The following is a 22,149-nucleotide window of genomic DNA, read 5'->3' as shown; positions in this document are numbered from 1 at the left end:
GAGTTGTTCGCTCGCTAGCAGATTTTAGCAGCATTGCACACGCTAGGCCGCCACCCCTGGGAGTGTATCTTAGCTTAGCCGAATAGCGAACGAAAGATTAGCAGAATTGCGAATAGAAAATAGAAAAGTTTCTGAGTAGCTCCAGACCTACTCACAGATTGCGATCAGCTCAGGCCGTTTCGTTCCTGGTTTGACGTCACAAACACACCCTGCGTTCGGCCAGCCACTCCCCCGTTTCTCCAGACACTCCCGCGTTTTTCCCTGACACGCCTGCATTTTTCTGCACACTCCCAGAAACACCCACTTCCTGTCAATCACACTCCGATCACTTCAACTTCATGCGTACCATGCGCATGTGCATTTTGGCCTTAATCGCTCCGTTGCAAAAATTGCCAACGAGCGATCAACTCGGAATGACCCCCTTTGTTCTGTGCCTACCGAAACATTCTATTGATAACCCGTATAAATTTTATTAACATGCTAACTCTACCTAGTGTCATCTATTACTATAGATCCTTTACCACATTGCTAAGTGACAAAACAAATTAATCTACAACTAGATTAATCTAAAACGAAATGCAGCCAGAATTTCTAGAATAAAATGGTTTCTACACGGGGAACATACAGTATGTACATTTTTTTCATTACAGCACTTAGGACCTGGTGCTTTTACAGGTTCTACATTGCCTTTCAATGAGTTATGAGTTGCGAGCTTATATGCCATGGCAGGGCCATAACTGTGGTGGTGGGGGGCTAGGGGGCCATGCACCAGATATGTGCCAGATATGATGGGGCAGTGACACTGGCGAGCAATAGTTGGGGCCGCAGCCTACCCCTTCTCTCTTGCCTGTCACTATTATAGTACTGAAGCAGCTACTGTTGTTGAGAGTCAGATAGTGAAATGTATCTTGGCGAGATGGTTGGGACTGTAGAAGTGAAGTGGTACACTACCCTCTGCCGCAGTAGGTGGTGGTGGGGAAGGTTGCAATAGCATAGACTGTGATGTCTGCTGCATGTCATAGTGTCCATGCTGGGTATAGTCCCGGCGAACATAACCAGGAGCAGGTGGTGGGGGAAGTGGGGCCAAGGCCATCTTAACAGCAGTGTAGGCCCCTAGGCAAAGCAATGCACTGGGGCCCCTACCCATCCTCCAGCAGTAGGGGCCGGAGTGTGTATAAGCGACAGCTTTGATGTCCCTTGGGCAATAGGGGTTATTCTATCTCCCACTCAGCTTGTAGGACCTGGAGAAGTAATTTCTGCTAATTACTCCTTTACTGCACAGATGGTGGGAGATGAGGTGGGAGGGAGAACACTAAACTGTAGAAGGGGGTATTGGCCTGAATGAAGGGGCCCCAGTACACAACTTCCAAAGTGGTAGGGGTGTTTAATACACAGGGGAAGGCTTAATAGTCATAATTTTCCAGTGGGAGGGCAGCTTGCTCAACTGCAGATATCTCCAGTTCCTGAAAATAGATTTCTTAGCTTTCAATTGGATAAAAAAACCTAGAGTGCCACCTTTCAGGCAGTACTGGGGACTTGGGGTTCAGAGTTCAGGAGCCAGAGCAATCCACCAACAAAAATATAAAACTGCATACCAGGCATGTGGAGCTGGAGCAGAGACCATCTGCTGGAAGTCTGATATCTTTGGTTCTGGGCATAGTAGAGAGAAGCTGCCAATGTCCCCCAAAAGGGGAAAGTCCCTGCTTTTGGAGTATACCCTCAGGAAAACCTCCATGTCAGACAGAACCCGAGATATCTGGCTGGGAAGAGCAATTAACAGGCTCGGATAGGACCACTGCTTTGAAGTCTGATATCACAGGCTCTCCAGGGCCGATTTACAAAAATCTGGTACCCCTGGAAAAAAGGCCCCCTCATCTATCAGCCTAGGGCCCTGCAACTCCTGGGGCCCTTGGGCAACTGTCCATTGCGTCCTTACAAAAAGAAGGTCCTGAGTGGGGCAGGGTAGATTGAATTCAGTGAGGTGAGGCATAGGGTGGTCATCTGTCAGGCAGGTGCACTGGGAAAGTGTTCCAATATTTGCCCTGTAAAAGGCCTCATTAATAATGCGCTCCACCTTGAATCGGGACCATGAAGCACACTGTTTAATGACAAGCTGAACAACAATACCCTGAACTTGCCCATGAGAGAGAAAATTACATATGGCCTTATATATGTTTTTTGGCTAATGAGGCCTTTGCTTTACATCCTCATGTATTGAAAATATTAGAGACAAGGATTTTTAATTACAGATTTCCACTGGGTGAAATTAGCCCCCCCACCCCCAACCTCGCTCAGCACACATCGCGCTGTGCTGAGCAGGGGGAGAGATGTGTGCTGAGTGGTCTGTGCTAGATCGCTCAGCACACATCTCCCCTGTGTATACGGGGCTATAGTGTACTATATTTTCTACACAGCTACCTCAAGAAAGATGTTCAGACACCTCTCTACTAAAAACATTTTAGAACGTTACCATGGCTTTTATTTTGTCTTCTTACTGATAAAATTAAGAATAAACACTATAAAAATAGAAAACATAGTACATGTAATTTGGATTTTAGTTATATAAAATAAATATTTCTTTATTTTTAGGACAATGCTACTTTCACAATGCATTTTGATGCTGAGACCTTCACTTTGGAAGCCTACAGTACTGCATCTAAATATGCCTTCCTGCGGTGTTTACGCAAGATGAGCAAAGAATATCTTCAACGTGAGCTCCAGTGGATTCATTTTGACCATGATTTTGTTGGGAAAAGTAGCTCTTGTCTAGGATCTGATGATGCTGTGTTATCCATGAAGCTTTGTCTTCAAGTCTTTGGCTGTCTTTGTGTTTGTAGCTGCTTATAAGGTTTGCTCACCTATTTAGTAATGCCAGTGCAGTACGAAATGGAATGCAGTTCTCGTACTGTGGTTTGATGGTAAATACTATATATAATGTTTTACACATGTATTCTTGCATATTCATATATATTATAACATTGGGCCTATTCATCATCACTAAATGCCCCTTACACATGCAGAAATGCTAGTTTAAGCATATTTTATGAAATGTGACATTCATCTTTAGGGGTTTGATAGGAACACCTGATATTCATCACACTGCCTGCGAGAACAAACGCCATTAATGGCACTTGTTCTCGGAGCCCTGCTCTTTCCTATGGGAAGGAGTTCTGGTGATGCAAAGAGGGATACCAGCTGATTCCTCCTGCGCCTGCTCATTGTGTGACCAGCGGCTCTGCACATGCCTGACCTCGGGTCACACATACACAGACGCTGGCTATGGGAATGGTAATTATGAGTACGGATGGTGTAATGGTTAGCATTACTACCACACAGCACTAAGGTCATGGGTTCGATTCCCACCATGGCCCTAACTGTGTGGAGTTTGTATATTCTCCCCGTACTTGCGTGGGTTTCCTCTGCGTACTCCTCCCACAATCCAAAAATATACTGGTAGGTTAATTGGCTTCTGACAAAATTAAACCTAGTATGAATGTGTGCGTATAAATGTGGTAGGGAATATACGAATATAGGTTGTAAGCTCCACTGGGGCAGGGACTGATGTAAATGGCCAAATATTCTCTGTAAAAGCTCTGCGGAATATGTGTGTGCTATATAAATAACTGGTAATTAATAATAATAATACTAAAGTAGCAGTGCTACTGATCGCAGGACAAATACTATTCAGAGCAGCTGTCTAGCCCCGGAGCAACGCTTAATTTGCTCCGGTGGTGAGTATCCCACGTTGCGAGTTGGATACTTATCACCTCCCATAGTGAATAGGCCCGTAATCTTACAATTATTATTTATATGATGGCAATCACTATAGACAAAATATGATTTAATTAATTGCATAAACTGTTTACTTAAACGTAAGCCGATGCATTACAAGTACTACAGTGACCTGCATGTGTTGAACTGTTTTAACTAAAGCTAATTCCTGTTTCCTGGCCATTCTTTTGGTTTGTTTGATGCTTGCTAGTTACACTGCTCTTATACTGAGGGGACTAGGGATCATTACCTAATACTGAATTCAGGTGCAAACATTACACTAAACAATAACTTGGTATCATTGCTTCTCTTGCACTATATAAACACTAAATAATTGCTGATTGGCTGTCCTGGTATGGAGGGAAATTACTCATGTTAAGCTGGCCATACATCAGAACAATATCATTCTAGCGAGCCAACTAGCTGGATACTCTCCAGAGTGGTCAGAGGAGCATGTGCTGAGCTCTGATTGGAGGAGCCCTTCATATGCTCCTATGACCCGTAGAGAGGATCAGCAGCAGAAGCAACCGCATGGGACTCCTCACTCCCCAGCCTGTCACACCAGCACCTACTGCAGCTTCTACCACACCAGCACCCTGCAGACATAGGCGCCCACCCACACTGTGAGCAGCTTGTGTGAGGATGAGCTGAGGAGCAACTAAAGGCTGGCGCCAAGTGTTCCTCAGTCGAATGCCTTCTCATCCCTGCCTACAGCTGCTGAAGTAGTCATGAAGATCCACCTGCCAGCCTCTTACACAGGTCAGTGGCCTGGAGCAGGACTGTTTCTAGACAATTTGGCTCCCTGTGCAAGCATTTAAAAAAAAATCTGCACCCCCCATGGACATAAAAAGTGCCCCCACCCCCGACATAACAAACTTGACTTTGGCGTGCGCACTCCTGGTGAGGGGGCGTGGCCTTTGCTAATTTTTGCATGGCAAAAATAAGCGTGGCCTCGCAGTAAAAGACTACCTTACACCCCAGTTTTTGACCCTGCCTCAACAGACCTCGGCCACCACTGGAAAAAATAAACATTCCTCCATATAAAGCCCCACACAGTAATGCCCCTTGTACCATATGATGCCATACACCACAATGCCCTTGATACATTATGCCCTATAGTAAAGCCTCCAAATACTTTTAAATTACCTGCTTGTTACTAGGGGTTTCACGTGCTTGGTCTCATGCTCATTGCCAGGGGTTTCACACGCTGGGTGTCATGCTCATTGCCAAGGATTTATGTGCTTGGTGTCATGCTCATTGCCAGGGGATTCATGCTCTGGGATCCATGCTCATCGTCAAGGAGAATGCTTGTTGCCAAGGGGAATACTCATTGCCAAGGGGTAGACAAAATATGTTTATATGTGACCGATGGTCACGATGTTGCACCGCAAATGCAGGGAGGAGGTGGTATGCACCTCCTCCTGCATTTACATTGCTAAGGATTGGAAATGCAAAGCTGCTGTGAGCAGCTTTGCATTTGCAATCCTTAATGAATCAGGCCCCACGTACAGCGGAGCAGCAGCACACAGCACCGAACTGAGGACAAAGAAGGACATCACCGCTATGGGGACGCTGACTTGGGAGTTGAGTAATGACAAGCAGCCCAAATGTAGGAAATATTCTAGTTTTGTTGAAATAAATAGACATTTAGTAACTAGAGCATTTATTCAAACTATCCATCTACTAGTGTGACATCACAAGTTGGACAGACCTTTTCTGGACTGATAAAACGTTGGCTGTTTGACTGGCCTGATGAAAAAGTTGGTTAGGTGTATGGGACAGCTTTTTAGTTGGACAGACAAGTTGGATGGTTGGAGGAAAGTTGGTCTGATGTACAGTATGACCCACACTACCGATGCTGGGGAACTGGAGAAATCCAACATGTTGAACAATCTAGATTTGGTAATTCAACCCAAAAGTGGGTGGAATCGGAGAGTGAGGGACTTTCAACATGTTAAATTTCCCTGATTTCCCAACAGATTGGCGATCAACAATGGGCAATCGGCGAATCAGATCGGCAGTGTAATATTGAGTCTCTTAAAGAAGATTTTGTGTACTCGCTATGTTAAAAGATGAGACAAACTCTTTTCATGAAAATGTGTTGTCTTCCTAACAAAAAGACTGAGTTTTGTGGCCTGTTTGACCTACAGTAACTTTGCAAACTAACATTTGCGATTTGTGTAGAGTTAAAATCATTTCATTTCCAGATCCCAGACAGCTGGTGTGACAAGCAGAGAGGCCAAAACCACAATAGGGTTACAGCCATTTTATATCTCAGATGTCAGACACCCTCATCTGTCTCAGAGTCCTATCATATGCCTTGCAATCCTCTCATGTGGCCCTTTAAATTCCATCCCTGGGCCTTCTCATACTCCTTTATATGCCTACAAGTACTGACATGTCCCTTTACAGGTAAAACTCAGAAAATTAGAATATTGTGCAAAAGTTCATTTATTTCAGTAATTCAACTTAAACGGTGAAACTAATATATTATATAGACTCAGTACATGCAAAGTGAGATATTTCAAGCCTTTGTTTGTTATCATTTTGATGATTGTGGCTTACAGTGTAAGATAACCCCAAATCCAAAATCTCAGAAAAATGTAAATATTACATAAAGTGAATAAAAATAAGGATTTTAAATACAGAAATGTCGGCCCTCTGAAAAGTATAATCATGCATATGTACTCAGTACTTGGTTTGGGCTCCTTTTGCATGAATTACTGCCTCACTGTGATGTGTCATGGATTCTATCAGCCTGTGGCACTTCTGAGGTGTTATGGAAGACCCGGATGCTTCAATAGCGGCCTTCAGCTCTTCTGCATTGTTCGGTCTCATGTCTCTTAACTTTATTTATTCTTCCTCCAGGGGTGTCATGGACACCCCAAGCGGGAAAATAGTTGTCGGTATCCTGGCGCCGGTATGCTGAGCACCGGGATCCCAACAGTCGGGAGTACCTCCCCTATGTATAGTCCACACATAACTACACATGTTTTCTCTTTCTTTACTTCCACATTCTTCTGACCCCTTGATAATATTGCTGTGTGACTATATAATACAGAAGAAACTCTGCAATCTGGATGATCCAAAAGATAACACCTATCCTTGTGTATCAATGCCTATTTCCCTATAGACTGTAAGCTTGTGAGCAGGGCCTTCCTACCTCTATGTCTGTCTGTTATTAACTTTGTTCTATCACTTTTGTTTCCAATTGTAAAGCGCAATGGAATATACTGCGCTATATAAGAAACTGTTAATAAATTATAAATAATTCTAACATGGCTAAATGCTTTACTTAAAATTACACCAATGTCTACATTACACCATCGACATTCACCTGTCGACATATTGACTGTCTACAAATACTGGCTGCTTTATTTTTACACTGCAATTTAGATTTCAGTTTGAAAACACCCCACCCAAATCTAACTCTCTCTGCGCATGTTATATCTGCCCCTCCTACACTGTACTGCCCATTAGAGAAAAATGTTGCTGTTGCTATCAGGTCTGAATTAGGCCCTAAAGACGCAATACTTATGCTGATTGAGTCTTTTCTGTGTAAGCGTTCAAACCTTAGAAGGACTTGATTTACCTCGCAACACTTTCTCTTTCCTAACACACATTGGAGTGCTATATGAAATAAACAATATTACACTATGTTACCCTTTTGTTACATCTATATATTGTGGTAACAGGAACAGTGTGCCACAGAGGAACCAGGGGTGTTTATCCAATAAGCCCAGGGAAATCACGCATTTGGAGGATACATTTTTTTTAAATCTTACCTTCTTGATTAATTTCAGTGCATCTCTCCTCTGCAGCCTGGCATAGACGAATACATCTGACTGATCAAAACAGAGCAGCTGTGAGGAACTTCATTAAGAAGGCAAAGTGGCAGTCAGTCTGGGAGGGGGAGGAGTTGTTTAAGGTATAAAATGACTGTCTGGGGCACTGTCTGCCTGCTACAGTGTTCTTTTATTAGGTGATGAAATATAATGGTTGATGTATCAAGCTGTGAAAAGAGTGGAGATGTGGACCAGTTAAGAAGTGGCCCATAGCAACCAATGAGCTTCTACCTTTCATTTTATAGACTGAACTTGATAAATGCTACCTCAAAGCTTATTGGTTGCTTTGGGCAACTTCCCCACTGGTCCACTTCTCCACTCTTTCACTGCCTGATACATCAACGTTATCAGTGTTGGACTGGGGCATGTAGGGCCCACCGGGAAAATGCGGAAGTAGGGGCCCATGTTAGGGGAGTGGCCAGTCTGCAGTGGGGGTGTGGCCTGCCACCTCATTGGTTTGACTAACCATTAGAGAGTGCAACGTCTGGGCCCCTTCATAAACATATACAGTAAATGCAGCTGCTGCATGCATGATAATGTACCAGATTAATAACAGCAATGCACTGTAGAAAATACACCATAGTCCAGTATAAGGTAACATATGTATAATGTATAATTCAAGTGCAGAGTCTGGATCCTGATCCTTAGAGCAGAAGGTGGGCCCCCCAGGCAGTAAGGCCCACCGGTGGTTTCCCCTGTACCCCTTTGGGCCAGTCCAAGCCTGAATGTTATGGTTCCCTAAGACCTGGCATCAAATATTGGGGACTATTGGAAATCAATATCAAGAATTAGCACCTCCCTCTGATGTGCTATGACTCATTTTAGAGGCTCTGTCTTGTCACATTCTTCACCAAACTGGATCTTTAAAGAATTTATAACCTGATCCATGTCCAGGAGGGGTATTAATGAATGACAGATTTCAACACAAAGAATTACCTCCACAACTACTTGTTTATGCCATTCAACCACTGCATTGCAATAGTGATGAGCGGGTTCGGTTTCTCGGAAACCGAACCCCCCCGAACTTCACGCTTTTTACACGGGTCCGAGGCAGACTCGGATCTTCCCGCCTTGCTCGGCTAACCCGAGCGCGCCCGAACGTCATCATCCCGCTGTCGGATTCTCGCGAGGCTCGGATTCTATCGCGAGACTCGGATTCTATATAAGGAGCCGCGCGTCGCCGCCATTTTCACACGTGCATTGAGATTGATAGGGAGAGGACGTGGCTGGCGTCCTCTCCGTTTAGAATAGAAATAGATAGTGAGAGTGAGACACTTGATTTACTGGAGCTTAGGAGTACTCAGAGAGTGCAGAGTTTACTAGTGACTGACCAGTGACCACTAGTGCAGTTTTATTATTATTTAATATAATCCGTTCTCTGCCTGAAAAAAAACGATACACAGTGACACAGTATACCATATCTGTGCTCAGCCTCAGTGTGCTGCATCATCTATGTATATCTGACTGTGCTGAGTGCTCACTGCTCACACAACTTAATTGTGGGGGAGACTGGGGAGCAGTTATAGCAGGAGTACATATATTTAACAGTGCACACTTTTGCTGCCAGAGTGCCACTGCCAGTGTGACTGACCAGTGACCAGTGACCACCAGTATATTGTGATTGTCTGCCTGAAAAAGTTAAACACTCGTCGTGTGGTGTTTTTATTCTATAAACGCATTCTGCTGACAGTGTCCAGCAGGTCCGTCATTATATAATATATACCTGTCCTGCAGTAGTGATATATATATATTTTTTATATCATTATCATCCAGTCTATACTAGCAGCAGATGCAGTACGGTAGTCCACGGCTGTAGCTACCTCTGTGTCGGCAGTCGCTCGTCCATAATTGTATACCTACCTGTGGTGGGTTTTTTTTTTCTATCTTCTTCATACTAGTAGTTAACTTTAGGAGTCTGCAGTGCTGACAGTGTCCAGCAGGTCCGTCATTATATAATATATACCTGTCCGGCTGCAGTAGTGATATATATATATATTTATATCATTATCATCCAGTCTATATTAGCAGCAGACGCAGTACGGTAGTCCACGGCTGTAGCTACCTCTGTGTCGGCAGTCGCTCGTCCATCCATAACTGTATACCACCTACCTGTTGTGTTTTTTTTTCTTTCTATCTTCTTGATACTAGTAGCTTACTTTAGGAGTCTGCAGTGCTGACAGTGTCCAGCAGGTCCGTCATTATATAATATATACCTGTCTGGCTGCAATAGTGATATATATATATTTTTTATATCATTATCATCCAGTCTATATTAGCAGCAGACGCAGTACGGTAGTCCACGGCTGTAGCTACCTCTGTGTCGGCAGTCGCTCGTCCATCCATAATTGTATACCACCTACCTGTGGTGTTTTTTTTCTTTCTATCTTCTTGATACTAGTAGCTTACTTTAGGAGTCTGCAGTGCTGACAGTGTCCAGCAGGTCCGTCATTATATAATATATACCTGTCCGGCTGCAGTAGTGATATATATATATTTTTTATATCATTATCATCCAGTCTATATTAGCAGCAGACGCAGTACGGTAGTCCACGGCTGTAGCTACCTCTGTGTCGGCAGGCGCTCGTCCATCCATAAGTATACTAGTATCCATCCATCTCCATTGTTTACCTGAGGTGCCTTTTAGTTGTGCCTATTAAAATATGGAGAACAAAAATGTTGAGGTTCCAAAAATAGGGAAAGATCAAGATCGACTTCCACCTCGTGCTGAAGCTGCTGCCACTAGTCATGGCCGAGACGATGAAATGCCATCAAAGTCGTCTGCCAAGGCCGATGCCCAATGTCATAGTACAGAGCATGTAAAATCCAAAAAACCAAATATCAGTAAAAAAAGGACTCAAAAATCTAAAATAAAATTGTCGTCGGAGAAGCGTAAACTTGCCAATATGCCATTTACCACACGGAGTGGCAAGGAACGGCTGAGGCCCTGGCCTATGTTCATGGCTAGTGGTTCAGCTTCACATGAGGATGGAAGCACTCAGCCTCTCGCTAGAAAAATGAAAAGACTCAAGCTGGCAAAAGCACAGCAAAGAACTGTGCGTTTTTCGAAATCACAAATCCACAAGGAGAGTCCAATTGTGTCGTTTGCGATGCCTGACCTTCCCAACACTGGACGTGAAGAGCATGCGCCTTCCACCATTTGCACGCCCCCTGCAAGTGCTGGAAGGAGCACCCGCAGTCCAGTTCCTGATAGTCAGATTGAAGATGTCAGTGTTGAAGTACACCAGGATGAGGAGGATATGGGTGTTGCTGGCGCTGGGGAGGAAATTGACCAGGAGGATTCTGATGGTGAGGTGGTTTGTTTAAGTCAGGCACCCGGGGAGACACCTGTTGTCCGTGGGAGGAATAGGGCCATTGACATGCCTGGTGAAAATACCAAAAAAATCAGCTCTTCGGTGTGGAAGTATTTCAACAGAAATGCGGACAACATTTGTCAAGCCGTGTGTTGCCTTTGTCAAGCTGTAATAAGTAGGGGTAAGGACGTTAACCACCTCGGAACATCCTCCCTTATACGTCACCTGCAGCGCTTTCATCATAAGTCAGTGACAAGTTCAAAAACTTTGGGCGACAGCGGAAGCAGTCCACTGACCAGTAAATCCCTTCCTCTTGTAACCAAGCTCACGCAAACCACCCCACCAACTCCCTCAGTGTCAATTTCCTCCTTCCCCAGGAATGCCAATAGTCCTGCAGGCCATGTGTGACTGGCAATTCTGACGAGTCCTCTCCTGCCTGGGATTCCTCCGATGCATCCTTGCGTGTAACGCCTACTGCTGCTGGCGCTGCTGTTGTTGCTGCTGGGAGTCGATGGTCATCCCAGAGGGGAAGTCGTACTCGTAAGACCACTTTTACTACTTCCACCAAGCAATTGACTGTCCAACAATCCTTTGCGAGGAAGATGAAATATCACAGCAGTCATCCTGCTGCAAAGCGGATAACTGAGGCCTTGGCATCCTGGGTGGTGAGAAACGTGGTCCGGTATCCATCATTACTGCAGAGCCAACTAGAGACATGTTGGAGGTACTGTGTCCCCGGTACCAAATACCATCTAGGTTCCATTTCTCGAGGCAGGCGATACCAAAAATGTACACAGACCTCAGAAAAAGACTCACCAGTGTCCTAAAAAATGCAGTTGTACCCAATGTCCACTTAACCACGGACATGTGGACAAGTGGAGCAGGGCAGGCTCAGGACTATATGACTGTGACAGCCCACTGGGTAGATGTATGGACTCCCGCCGCAAGAACAGCAGCGGCGGCACCAGTAGCAGCATCTCGCAAACGCCAACTCTTTCCTAGGCAGGCTACGCTTTGTATCACCGCTTTCCAGAATACGCACACAGCTAAAAACCTCTTACGGCAACTGAGGAAGATCATCGCAGAATGGCTTACCCCAATTGGACTCTCCTGTGGATTTGTGGCATCGGACAACGCCAGCAATATTGTGTGTACATTAAATCTGGGCAAATTCCAGCACGTCCCATGTTTTGCACATACCTTGAATTTGGTGGTGCAGAATTATTTAAAAAACGAGAGGGGCGTGCAAGAGATGCTGTCGGTGGCCAGAAGAATTGCGGGACACTTTCGGCGTACAGGCACCACGTACAGAAGACTGGAGCACCACCAAAAACGCCTGAACCTGCCCTGCCATCATCTGAAGCAAGAAGTTGTAACGAGGTGGAATTCAACCCTCTATATGCTTCAGAGGTTGGAGGAGCAGCAAAAGGCCATTCAAGCCTATACAACTGAGCACGATATAGGAGGTGGAATGCACCTGTCTCAAGCGCAGTGGAGAATGATTTCAACGTTGTGCAAGGTTCTGCAACCTTTTGAACTTGCCACACGTGAAGTCAGTTCAGACACTGCCAGCCTGAGTCAGGTCATTCCCCTCATCAGGCTTTTGCAGAAGAAGCTGGAGACATTGAAGGAGGAGCTAACAAAGAGCGATTCCGCTAGGCATGTGGGACTTGTGGATGGAGCCCTTAATTCGCTTAACAAGGATTCACGGGTGGTCAATCTGTTGAAATCAGAGCACTACATTTTGTCCACCGTGCTCGATCCTAGATTTAAAACCTACCTTGGATCTCTCTTTCCGGCAGACACAAGTCTGCTGGGGTTCAAAGAACTGCTGGTGACAAAATTGTCAAGTCAAGCGGAACGCGACCTGTCAACATCTCCTCCTTCACATTCTCCCGCAACTGGGGGTGCGAGGAAAAGGCTCAGAATTCCGAGCCCACCCGCTGGCGGTGATGCAGGGCAGTCTGGAGCGACTGCTGATGCTGACATCTGGTCCGGACTGAAGGACCTGACAACGATTACGGACATGTCGTCTACTGTCACTGCATATGATTCTCTCCCCATTGAAAGAATGGTGGAGGATTATATGAGTGACCGCATCCAAGTAGGCACGTCAGACAGTCCGTACTTATACTGGCAGGAAAAAGAGGCAATTTGGAGGCCCTTGCACAAACTGGCTTTATTCTACCTAAGTTGCCCTCCCACAAGTGTGTACTCCGAAAGAGTGTTTAGTGCCGCCGCTCACCTTGTCAGCAATCGGCGTACGAGGTTACATCCAGAAAATGTGGAGAAGATGATGTTCATTAAAATGAATTATAATCAATTCCTCCGTGGAGACATTGACCAGCAGCAATTGCCTCCACAAAGTACACAGGGAGCTGAGATGGTGGATTCCAGTGGGGACGAATTGATAATCTGTGAGGAGGGGGATGTACACGGTGATATATCGGAGGATGATGATGAGGTGGACATCTTGCCTCTGTAGAGCCAGTTTGTGCAAGGAGAGATTAATTGCTTCTTTTTTGGTGGGGGTCCAAACCAACCCGTCATTTCAGTCACAGTCGTGTGGCAGACCCTGTCACTGAAATGATGGGTTGGTTAAAGTGTGCATGTCCTGTTTATACAACATAAGGGTGGGTGGGAGGGCCCAAGGACAATTCCATCTTGCACCTCTTTTTTCTTTCATTTTTCTTTGCGTCATGTGCTGTTTGGGGAGTAGTTTTTGGAAGGGCCATCCTGCGTGACACTGCAGTGCCACTCCTAGATGGGCCAGGTGTTTGTGTCGGCCACTTGGGTCGCTTATCTTAGTCACACAGCTACCTCATTGCGCCTCTTTTTTTCTTTGCGTCATGTGCTGTTTGGGGGGTGTTTTTTGGAAGGGCCATCCTGCGTGACACTGCAGTGCCACTCCTAGATGGGCCAGGTGTTTGTGTCGGCCACTAGGGTCGCTTATCTTAGTCACACAGCTACCTCATTGCGCCTCTTTTTTTTCTTCTTTGCGTCATGTGCTGTTTGGGGAGTAGTTTTTTGAAGGGCCATCCTGCGTGACACTGCAGTGCCACTCCTAGATGGGCCAGGTGTTTGTGTCGGCCACTTGGGTCGCTGAGCTTAGTCATCCAGCGACCTCGGTGCAAATTTTAGGACTAAAAATAATATTGTGAGGTGTGAGGTGTTCAGAATAGACTGAAAATGAGTGGAAATTATGGTTATTGAGGTTAATAATACTTTGGGATCAAAATGACCCCCAAATTCTATGATTTAAGTTGTTTTTTAGGGTTTTTTGAAAAAAACACCCGAATCCAAAACACACCCGAATCCGACAAAAAAAATTCGGTGAGGTTTTGCCAAAACGCGTTCGAACCCAAAACACGGCCGCGGAACCCAAAACCAAAACACAAAACCCGAAAAATTTCCGGTGCTCATCACTACATTGCAATGCACCATCCTTCATGCAAGCATATCTGTATCTTTATTTAGGGAACTACTGGGCCTCTCAGTCCTTATCTATGTAAATAATATCAGTATTTCTCCAGCATGCTTGTGGAAATTCATGAAAGAGTTATTGCAGAGATTATGGATAATTGACTATTTGCTAAGATGAAGAAGAGTTCCTTCAGTCAGTCCAGAGTGAGCTTAACTGAGGCACCTCATTTCAGAATAGGGAAAAGAAATGAAATCAGATAAACAGAATCAGAACTGTGCTTGATTGATTGGCATCCAGAGCAATCGAAGCAATCCAGAGTTTCAGGGGATTTAGAAACTACTTGACTTTTTTTATGAAATGTGTTAAGAGTTGTTATTCTAATAACTGAGTTGACCAAACAAGGTGTTCCTGTAGACATATGGACTTCATAGATACAACAAACTTTTGACACCTTGACACATCTGTTCACCTTTGCACATACAGTATATTCCAGTATTACAGCACTGAACACAAAGTTCCCGCATCTGACAGTGAAGCTGGTGTTGTCTCTAAGGGTGAGGTGGCATTTGCTTCTTCAGGGGGCTACACAAGTGTTTTTGCACCTTAGGTATCTATTTACTTACTTACTTACAGGTGACATTCTTTTAAAAGAGGTTCACCTACGCTGAGGTTAGTTATATGAAGGGCCCACCAGGAAAATGCAATGGTAGGAGCCCATGCTCAGGGGCTTGGCTAACCATTAGCGAGTGCATGGTCTGGGCCCCTATATATATATATATATATATATATATATATATATATATATATATAAAGTCTTCCAAAGATGCACGGCACTCCAGGGACACGATATAAATGTATTTTAATGGTGCAAGGTTATCGACATGTTTCGAGGCACCCGCCTCTTCCTCAGGACACACCAATAACAAAATGTGAGTGAACATAAAAAGTTTAAATACCTGTGCTCCGTTGAGCTGCTCCCGCTGCTGCCCCAAGCGCTACGCATAATGGCCGCAGGATGTCCGCGGGCCGCTCACTTCCTGGCAACCCGTTGGCTGATGTTGCCAAGCAACACTCAGCTTGCGTCCCAGTGGAGGAGTCCCGGTGACACATCTGCTGACAGCACTGCAGAAGAGAAGGGGCATATAGGTAGGAACTGCAATACAAAAAAACAAAACAAATATACATATAAATAATATACGGAAAAAACATAACTAAAAACATACTACACAACAATACTATGTGTCTCGACAAACTCTTACAGCTAATTATATAGAAACCCTACAAGAAAATAGAGTTAAAACAGAACAATTCCCCAAGTATCCATTAGCAAGTGATAATATGTATTACATTAGACTATTCCAATTGATCTTGTCATTTAAACCCTGCAGAGAAATAGAAGTAAGGCGGAAAATCCACCTAGATTCAGTAAGTAATAGACACTTGGCTCTATCGCCACCTCGGGGAGGCACATGATCAATTATAAAATACTTTAAAGATGTTAAGGGGTGGCCCATAGTTTTAAAATGACGGGGCACTGGCTGGTCAACCAATCTATCTCTAGTTGACAACTGTATAGATGACCTATGTAAGGCCATCCGTTCACGAAATTTCCGTGTCGTCTGGCTCACGTAATATAGGCCACACGGACACACAATAACATAAACAACAAAAGATGAAGTACAAGTCAAAACAAAATGAATATCATAAGTTTTTGGCAAGTGGGGATGTCTAAACGATTTGCAAGTGACCATAAATTTACAAGTGGTACAGATATAACAACTGTAACAACCAGGTGGCTTAATGTAAACATTAGGCTGTCTGGAAATACCTCTACCGGTGATATCAGTAATCATTAATCTATACTTCAAGTTGTGTCCTCTTTTAAATGATGCCATAGGACGCATATTGCTTAGCCCTGGCAAATCTTTGTCTGAGGCTACAATTGGCCAAAGTGCTTTGGTCGCACGTTTGATAACAGGACTAGCTGTACTGAAGCTACTTACCCAAGGCAAAATTTGTTCTGACTCTCGAGTGTGGGGCTGAAGCAATTGAGACCTAGACATTTGTAAGACATGTAGTTTTTGTTCTTCAAGGACCTTAAGATCATACCCTCTTGCTACAAACTTGGAAATAAGCTGATCTATAGCTATCAGCGCATGTGAGGGATCACTAGAGATCCTAGCAACCCTCATCATCTGGGATAACAGCAAACCCCGCTTAAGAGGACCCGGATGATGACTGGATGCCAGCAAAAAGGTATTGCGATCGACATCTTTGTTGAATACCTCTGTTGAAATAACATCCTCTTTCAGGGTTACATGTACATCCAAAAACTTAGCTGTCTCATTACTACTGGAATAAGTAAATTTGATGGAGGAGTTCATGTCATTAACTTCCTGCATCAAAATATTGAACCTATCAGCACCCCCCGTCCACAACATAAATATGTCGTCTATATATCTAGTGTATAATTTGATATATTGAGCAAATTCGGGACGATTCAAGAACATACTATCCTCTTGGTCAAACATATACACATTGGCATACGATGGGGTCACTGCTGACCCCATCGCACAACCACGTTCCTGTAAGTAATAACAACCATCATGGAGGAAATAATTATGATACAAGGTCAATTCAAGTAGCCTCAGAAACAGATCATGATTAAATAAATTAGGGTCCAAAAACTGTACCAAAAATTTTTTCATTAAGGCCAATCCACCCATTTGTGGAATCAATGTATATAAACTACATACATCAAGACAGCACATGAGTGTGCCTTCTGGTATTTTCCCAATACTGTTAAGCAATTTAAAAAAATCAGTGGTATCTTTAAGGAAAGATTGTATGAAAGCAAAGGCTGCAGGAGATTATACAGAAGTTGAGCTGTAGGTTGATATAAAGACCCACAAGCCGCTATAATGGGGCAGCCCGGAGGGTCACTGCTGTTTTTATACAGCTAAGGCAGGGTGTATAATACCGGGATCTTAGGATAGTCCACCTGTAACGCCTTTGCTATTTTAGCTGTAATAAGATTTTGATGTACAGCTATTGAAAGAATATCACATAATTCTTTCTGGTATTGATTGGTGGGATTACCATACAATCGTGTATACACTCCTTTCTCAGCCAGCCGACGATTAATCTCCATGCAATATTTCTGTATATCCTGTATCACAATGGCTCCGCCTTTATCGGCGGGCCTAATGATAATATCGTCATAGGAGCCTAAATCACGTAATGCCATGGATTCTTGCTTGGTCAGATTTTTATGAACAACACCCGGAGCTGCTGTAAACCTCATCACAGACTAGTCCAGTAAGCGATTAAAGGTTTTAAGCGATGAATTAGTAGAGATGGGATCAAATCTAGATTTTGATTTACCTCTCAAGAAGCTTTCATGCGAAGTTGAGTCAGGAATACTATTTTGTTGTTGGAAATGTTCTTTCTGGTGAAGATTTCTTGCAAATTTATGATGGTCCATACGCCAGGTAAAGTCATCAAAAAAATTGGTAGGGACAAATGAAAGTCCTTTGCGTAACACCTGCATTTCCATATCAGTAAGAGTCCTATTAGACAAGTTGAAGATTAAGTTATTTTCTTGCAAGATGGATTTCTCCTGACTTCGCGTACCTCTTTGGTTTTGCTTGCCCCTGCGGTTGGCCTTCCTCCATATGCTTGAGCAGCGGGCGCCTTGTCTAAAGGGGCATCCACTGGAGTAAATGATTCCTCAGTCTCAGATGTAGCAAATTCGCTGTCGCTGTTGTTATGTGGGGTCCCGTTCTGATTGCGGCTCTGGGGATGTCGCTGTTGCCATGGCCTTCTGCGCCTTTCCAAAGCGCTACTGTGGCTTTCGGATCCACCTCCAGATAGCTACTTGTAAACGTGGTTGTCTTCATAATCTGCATCCACAGTATATTTTTTGTTCTTTTTGAACTTAATGAGATTCTTTTATATATATTGCTAGCATTGTTGTTGTAGCTTGGAGACCCAGCCGGCATTCGCCTCATCTTCCAGGATGCTTTGATGTTCTCTTTCAAGATTCTGGATCTTTGTACATGCAATCTGGAGCTCACTTCCAGCTTCCTCAATAACGAGGATCATCAGATCCAGGGCACATTTGTTCAGGATGCCTATACATTTACGAACAAACTCAGGGTTCTGTCTTCCGATAGTTAGGAAATTATTAACTCTAAAACCCCGCTGAATTTTCCGTTCACGGAAGTAATCCGAAAGAGAGGATCCATGCATCAGATAATCGATCTCACGCTGCTTCAGTTTAAACAATTGATGGTGTAAGTCATCCCAAGTTATGGACAGGATCATTAGTGGTTTCTGTATCTTTAAAAAGAATACCTTCAATTTGGTCAGTTGTAAAGCTGAAAATCTGGCTAGTAAAGGTATGAGTGTTCTCAGATCCTGGCAGCCAGCTGGATCTTTGGTGACCGATACTTCAGGGTTAAGTTCCATATTAAAACCGCACACACAGTGGTAAATGAGTAGTATGAAATGGTTAAGTCCAGGTATACAAAAAACTAGTAATAAAAATACACTAATATTGCAGTGGTGCCATGCAACTCATGCTATGATCGGATGATCAATGCACAATACATTTGCTCCAAATGTGCCGGCACTCCACACTAACAAGGCAGCTGGTCACGGTGCCACAGTGCAGTGAGATAATGCAAGTCTTCCAAAGATGCACGGCACTCCAGGGACACGATATAAACGTATTTTAATGGTGCAAGGTAATCGACATGTTTTGAGACACCCGCCTCTTCCCTAGGACACACCAATAACAAAATGTGAGTGAACATAAAAAGTTTAAATACCTGTGCTCCGTTGAGCTTCTCCCGCCGCTGCCCCCAGCGCTACACATCACGGCCACCGGATGTCCGCGGGCCGCTCACTTCCTGGCAACCCGTTGGCTGATGTTGCCAAGCAACACTCAGCTTGCGTCCCAGTGGAGGAGTCCCGGTGACACATCTGCTGACAGCACTGCAGAAGAGAAGGGGCATATAGGCAGGAACTGCAATACAAAAAACAAAACAAATATACATATAAATAATATACGGAAAAAACATAACTAAAAACATACTACACAATAATACTATGTGTCTCAACAAACTCTTACAGCTAATTATATAGAAACCCTACAAGAAAATAGAGTTAAAACAGAACAATTCCCCAAGTATCCATTAGCAAGTGATAATATGCTGTTATCCCAGATGATGAGGGTTGCTAGGATCTCTAGTGATCCCTCACATGAGCTGATAGCTATAGATCAGCTTATTTCCAAGTTTGTAGCAAGAGGGTATGATCTTAAGGTCCTTGAAGAACAAAAACTACATGTCTTACAAATGTCTAGGTCTCAATTGCTTCAGCCCCACACTCGAGAGTCAGAACAAATTTTGCCTTGGGTGAGTAGCTTCAGTACAGCTAGTCCTGTTATCAAACGTGCAACCAAAGCACTTTGGGCAATTGTGGCCTCTGACAAAGATTTGCCAGGGCTAAGCAATATGCGTCCTATGGCATCATTTAAAAGAGGACGCAACTTGAAGGATAGATTAATGATTACTGATATCACTGGTAGAGGTATTTCCAGACAGCCTAATGTTTACATCAAGCCACCTGGTTGTTACAGTTGTTATATCTGTACCACTTGTAAATTTATGGTCACTTGCAAATCATTTAGACATCCCCACTTGCCAAAAACTTATGATATTCATTTTGTTTTGACTTGTACTTCATCTTTTGTTGTTTATGTTATTGTGTGTCCGTATATTACGTGAGCCAGACGACACGGAAATTTCGTGAACGGATGGCCTTACATAGGTCATCTATACAGTTGTCATCTAGAGATAGATTGGTTGACCAGCCAGTGCCCCGTCATTTTAAATCTATGGGCCACCCCTTAACATCTTTAAAGTATTTTATAATTGATCATGTGCCTGAATCTCCCCGAGGTGGCGATAGAGCCAAGTGTCTATTACTTACTGAATCTAGGTGGATTTTCTGCCTTACTTCTATTTCTCTGCAGGGTTTAAACGACAAGATCAATTGGAATAGTCTAATTTAATACATATTATCACTTACTAATGGATACTTGAGGAATTGTTCTGTTTTAACTCTATTTTCTTGTAGGGTTTCTATATAATTAGCTGTAAGAGTTTGTTGAGACACATAGTATTATTGTGTAGTATGTTTTTAGTTATGTTTTTTCCGTATATTATTTATATGTATATATATATTTTTTTTGTATTGCAGTTCCTGCCTACAGTATATGTGTGATACCCGCGTTTGGGGTACCCCTTCTGCAGTTTAACCAGTTGCAGGTGCACTGTGAGGATTAAAATCCTTTTTACACTGGTTGCTAAGCAACTATGGCAACCAGGAGAGGAATATGTATAGCACTAGGACCCTGGGCTTTCCATCAGGATGCCTGCAGAGCGGGAAGCTGGGAGCGCTCTGATTGGCCGTGTTGTGTGGGGAGAGAAGCAGGAAGGAGAGCTGCAGTGAGCAGACAGAGAGAGCATGGCTTTGGAACAGGAGGCAGTGTGTCATGCGTGGGTGTGAAGAGCTGCACGTGGAGGTCTGGAGGCGCGCTGCGCTGGGAGAGACTGGGCATCGAGAGACGGCTGTCATCCTGAAAAGCAGCAGTGAGAAGTGACCGGCAGGAGCTTGCAACAGCAGCAGATAATGCAGGTACTCTACTTCACCCCAGACAGCCCCCACATATGGGCACCCAGACCAACAGTGGTCACCCTGACAGCTTGCAACATCACAGCCCCTTGGGACAGATCACAGCAGGACCCTATGTACAAGGAGAGGGACATGTGGGATTTATTTGGAGCTGCCTTCCATTGTACCAGAGAGAGCCTTAAGGGATAGGGTTGTGTGAAACCCTCTGCTTCCCCTTACCACTGCAATTGCAAGGAAAACACGAAGTGACACTTATCCCTAGACTGTTTGAGCTGCAGCACAATGTGTGTGCCAGGATTGGGTTATTTGCTCTGTGACCCACTGTATGTGATATGACTTACTCCACAGCGCCCTCTATTTGAAGCATTGCTATACTGTGAAATGACTTACTCCACAGCGCCCTCTATTTGAAGCATTGCTATACTGTGAAATTACTTACTCCACAGCGCCCTCTATTTGAAGCATTGCTATACTATGATATGACTTACTCCACAGCGCCCTCTATTGGAAACTGGTGCTATACATGGCAAGTAGCTGCTCCACGGCACCACCCGTTGGATTACAAATACTGTGCACAGTGCGAACTCATTCTACAGCACTCCCTGTAGGACAGTGATATAGCTGGAACGTTTTGTCAGCAGCATAAACTGAACATATCCAATCTAGCGCCATCTAGTGACCCGTCAGTATAACGCATGCATACTCATGAAACAGCTGTATAAGACGTCTGAGTGTTGAAATTCTGAAATGCTCTTGTGTTAATGTTATGTTATATTTTTAGTATGTGACTAAAAGTATCGTGGCTTATTGAATTGCACTGAACTCTACTAAGAGGTGGATTTAGTCACATGGACCGGTGACTAACCCTGTCTATTATAAATCTTTGTTACTGTATCCCACCGTAGTGGTCCTTTCACCTTTAAGGGGAGTGTTGACTATACTGAGGTATCCCCGTCCCTTCTGCCCAGGTCCTACGCAGCCTTCCCACGCAGAGTCCGCCCGACGTCGCGACAAGCAGGAACCGAACGACCAGAGAGGCCGCAACTGGACAGGCGTGAGACTGCAGGTACGCTTAGCCACCTATCACACTTGGCGT

The 22,149-nt window shown here is 44.1% G+C and overlaps 1 protein-coding gene across 1 annotated transcript in view; it reads left to right on the top strand.

The window, feature by feature from the left end:
• LOC134933173 (exocyst complex component 1-like) overlaps positions 1-7,002 on the top strand; it is a 91,678-nt gene extending 84,676 nt beyond the window's left edge. The window contains exon 3 of the mRNA XM_063928181.1: positions 2,590-7,002. Coding sequence (XP_063784251.1) covers positions 2,590-2,847 — 258 coding nt within the window. The 3' untranslated portion in view covers positions 2,848-7,002. The remainder of the gene's footprint in view (positions 1-2,589) is intronic.
• Positions 7,003-22,149: the final 15,147 nt, after the last annotated feature.

The sequence above is a fragment of the Pseudophryne corroboree genome, chromosome 6 (genome assembly GCF_028390025.1).
Source record: "Pseudophryne corroboree isolate aPseCor3 chromosome 6, aPseCor3.hap2, whole genome shotgun sequence".
Taxonomy (NCBI): domain Eukaryota; kingdom Metazoa; phylum Chordata; class Amphibia; order Anura; family Myobatrachidae; genus Pseudophryne; species Pseudophryne corroboree.
Note: the sequence above shows the minus strand (reverse complement) of the source record. Positions and strands in the feature narration are given on the sequence as shown.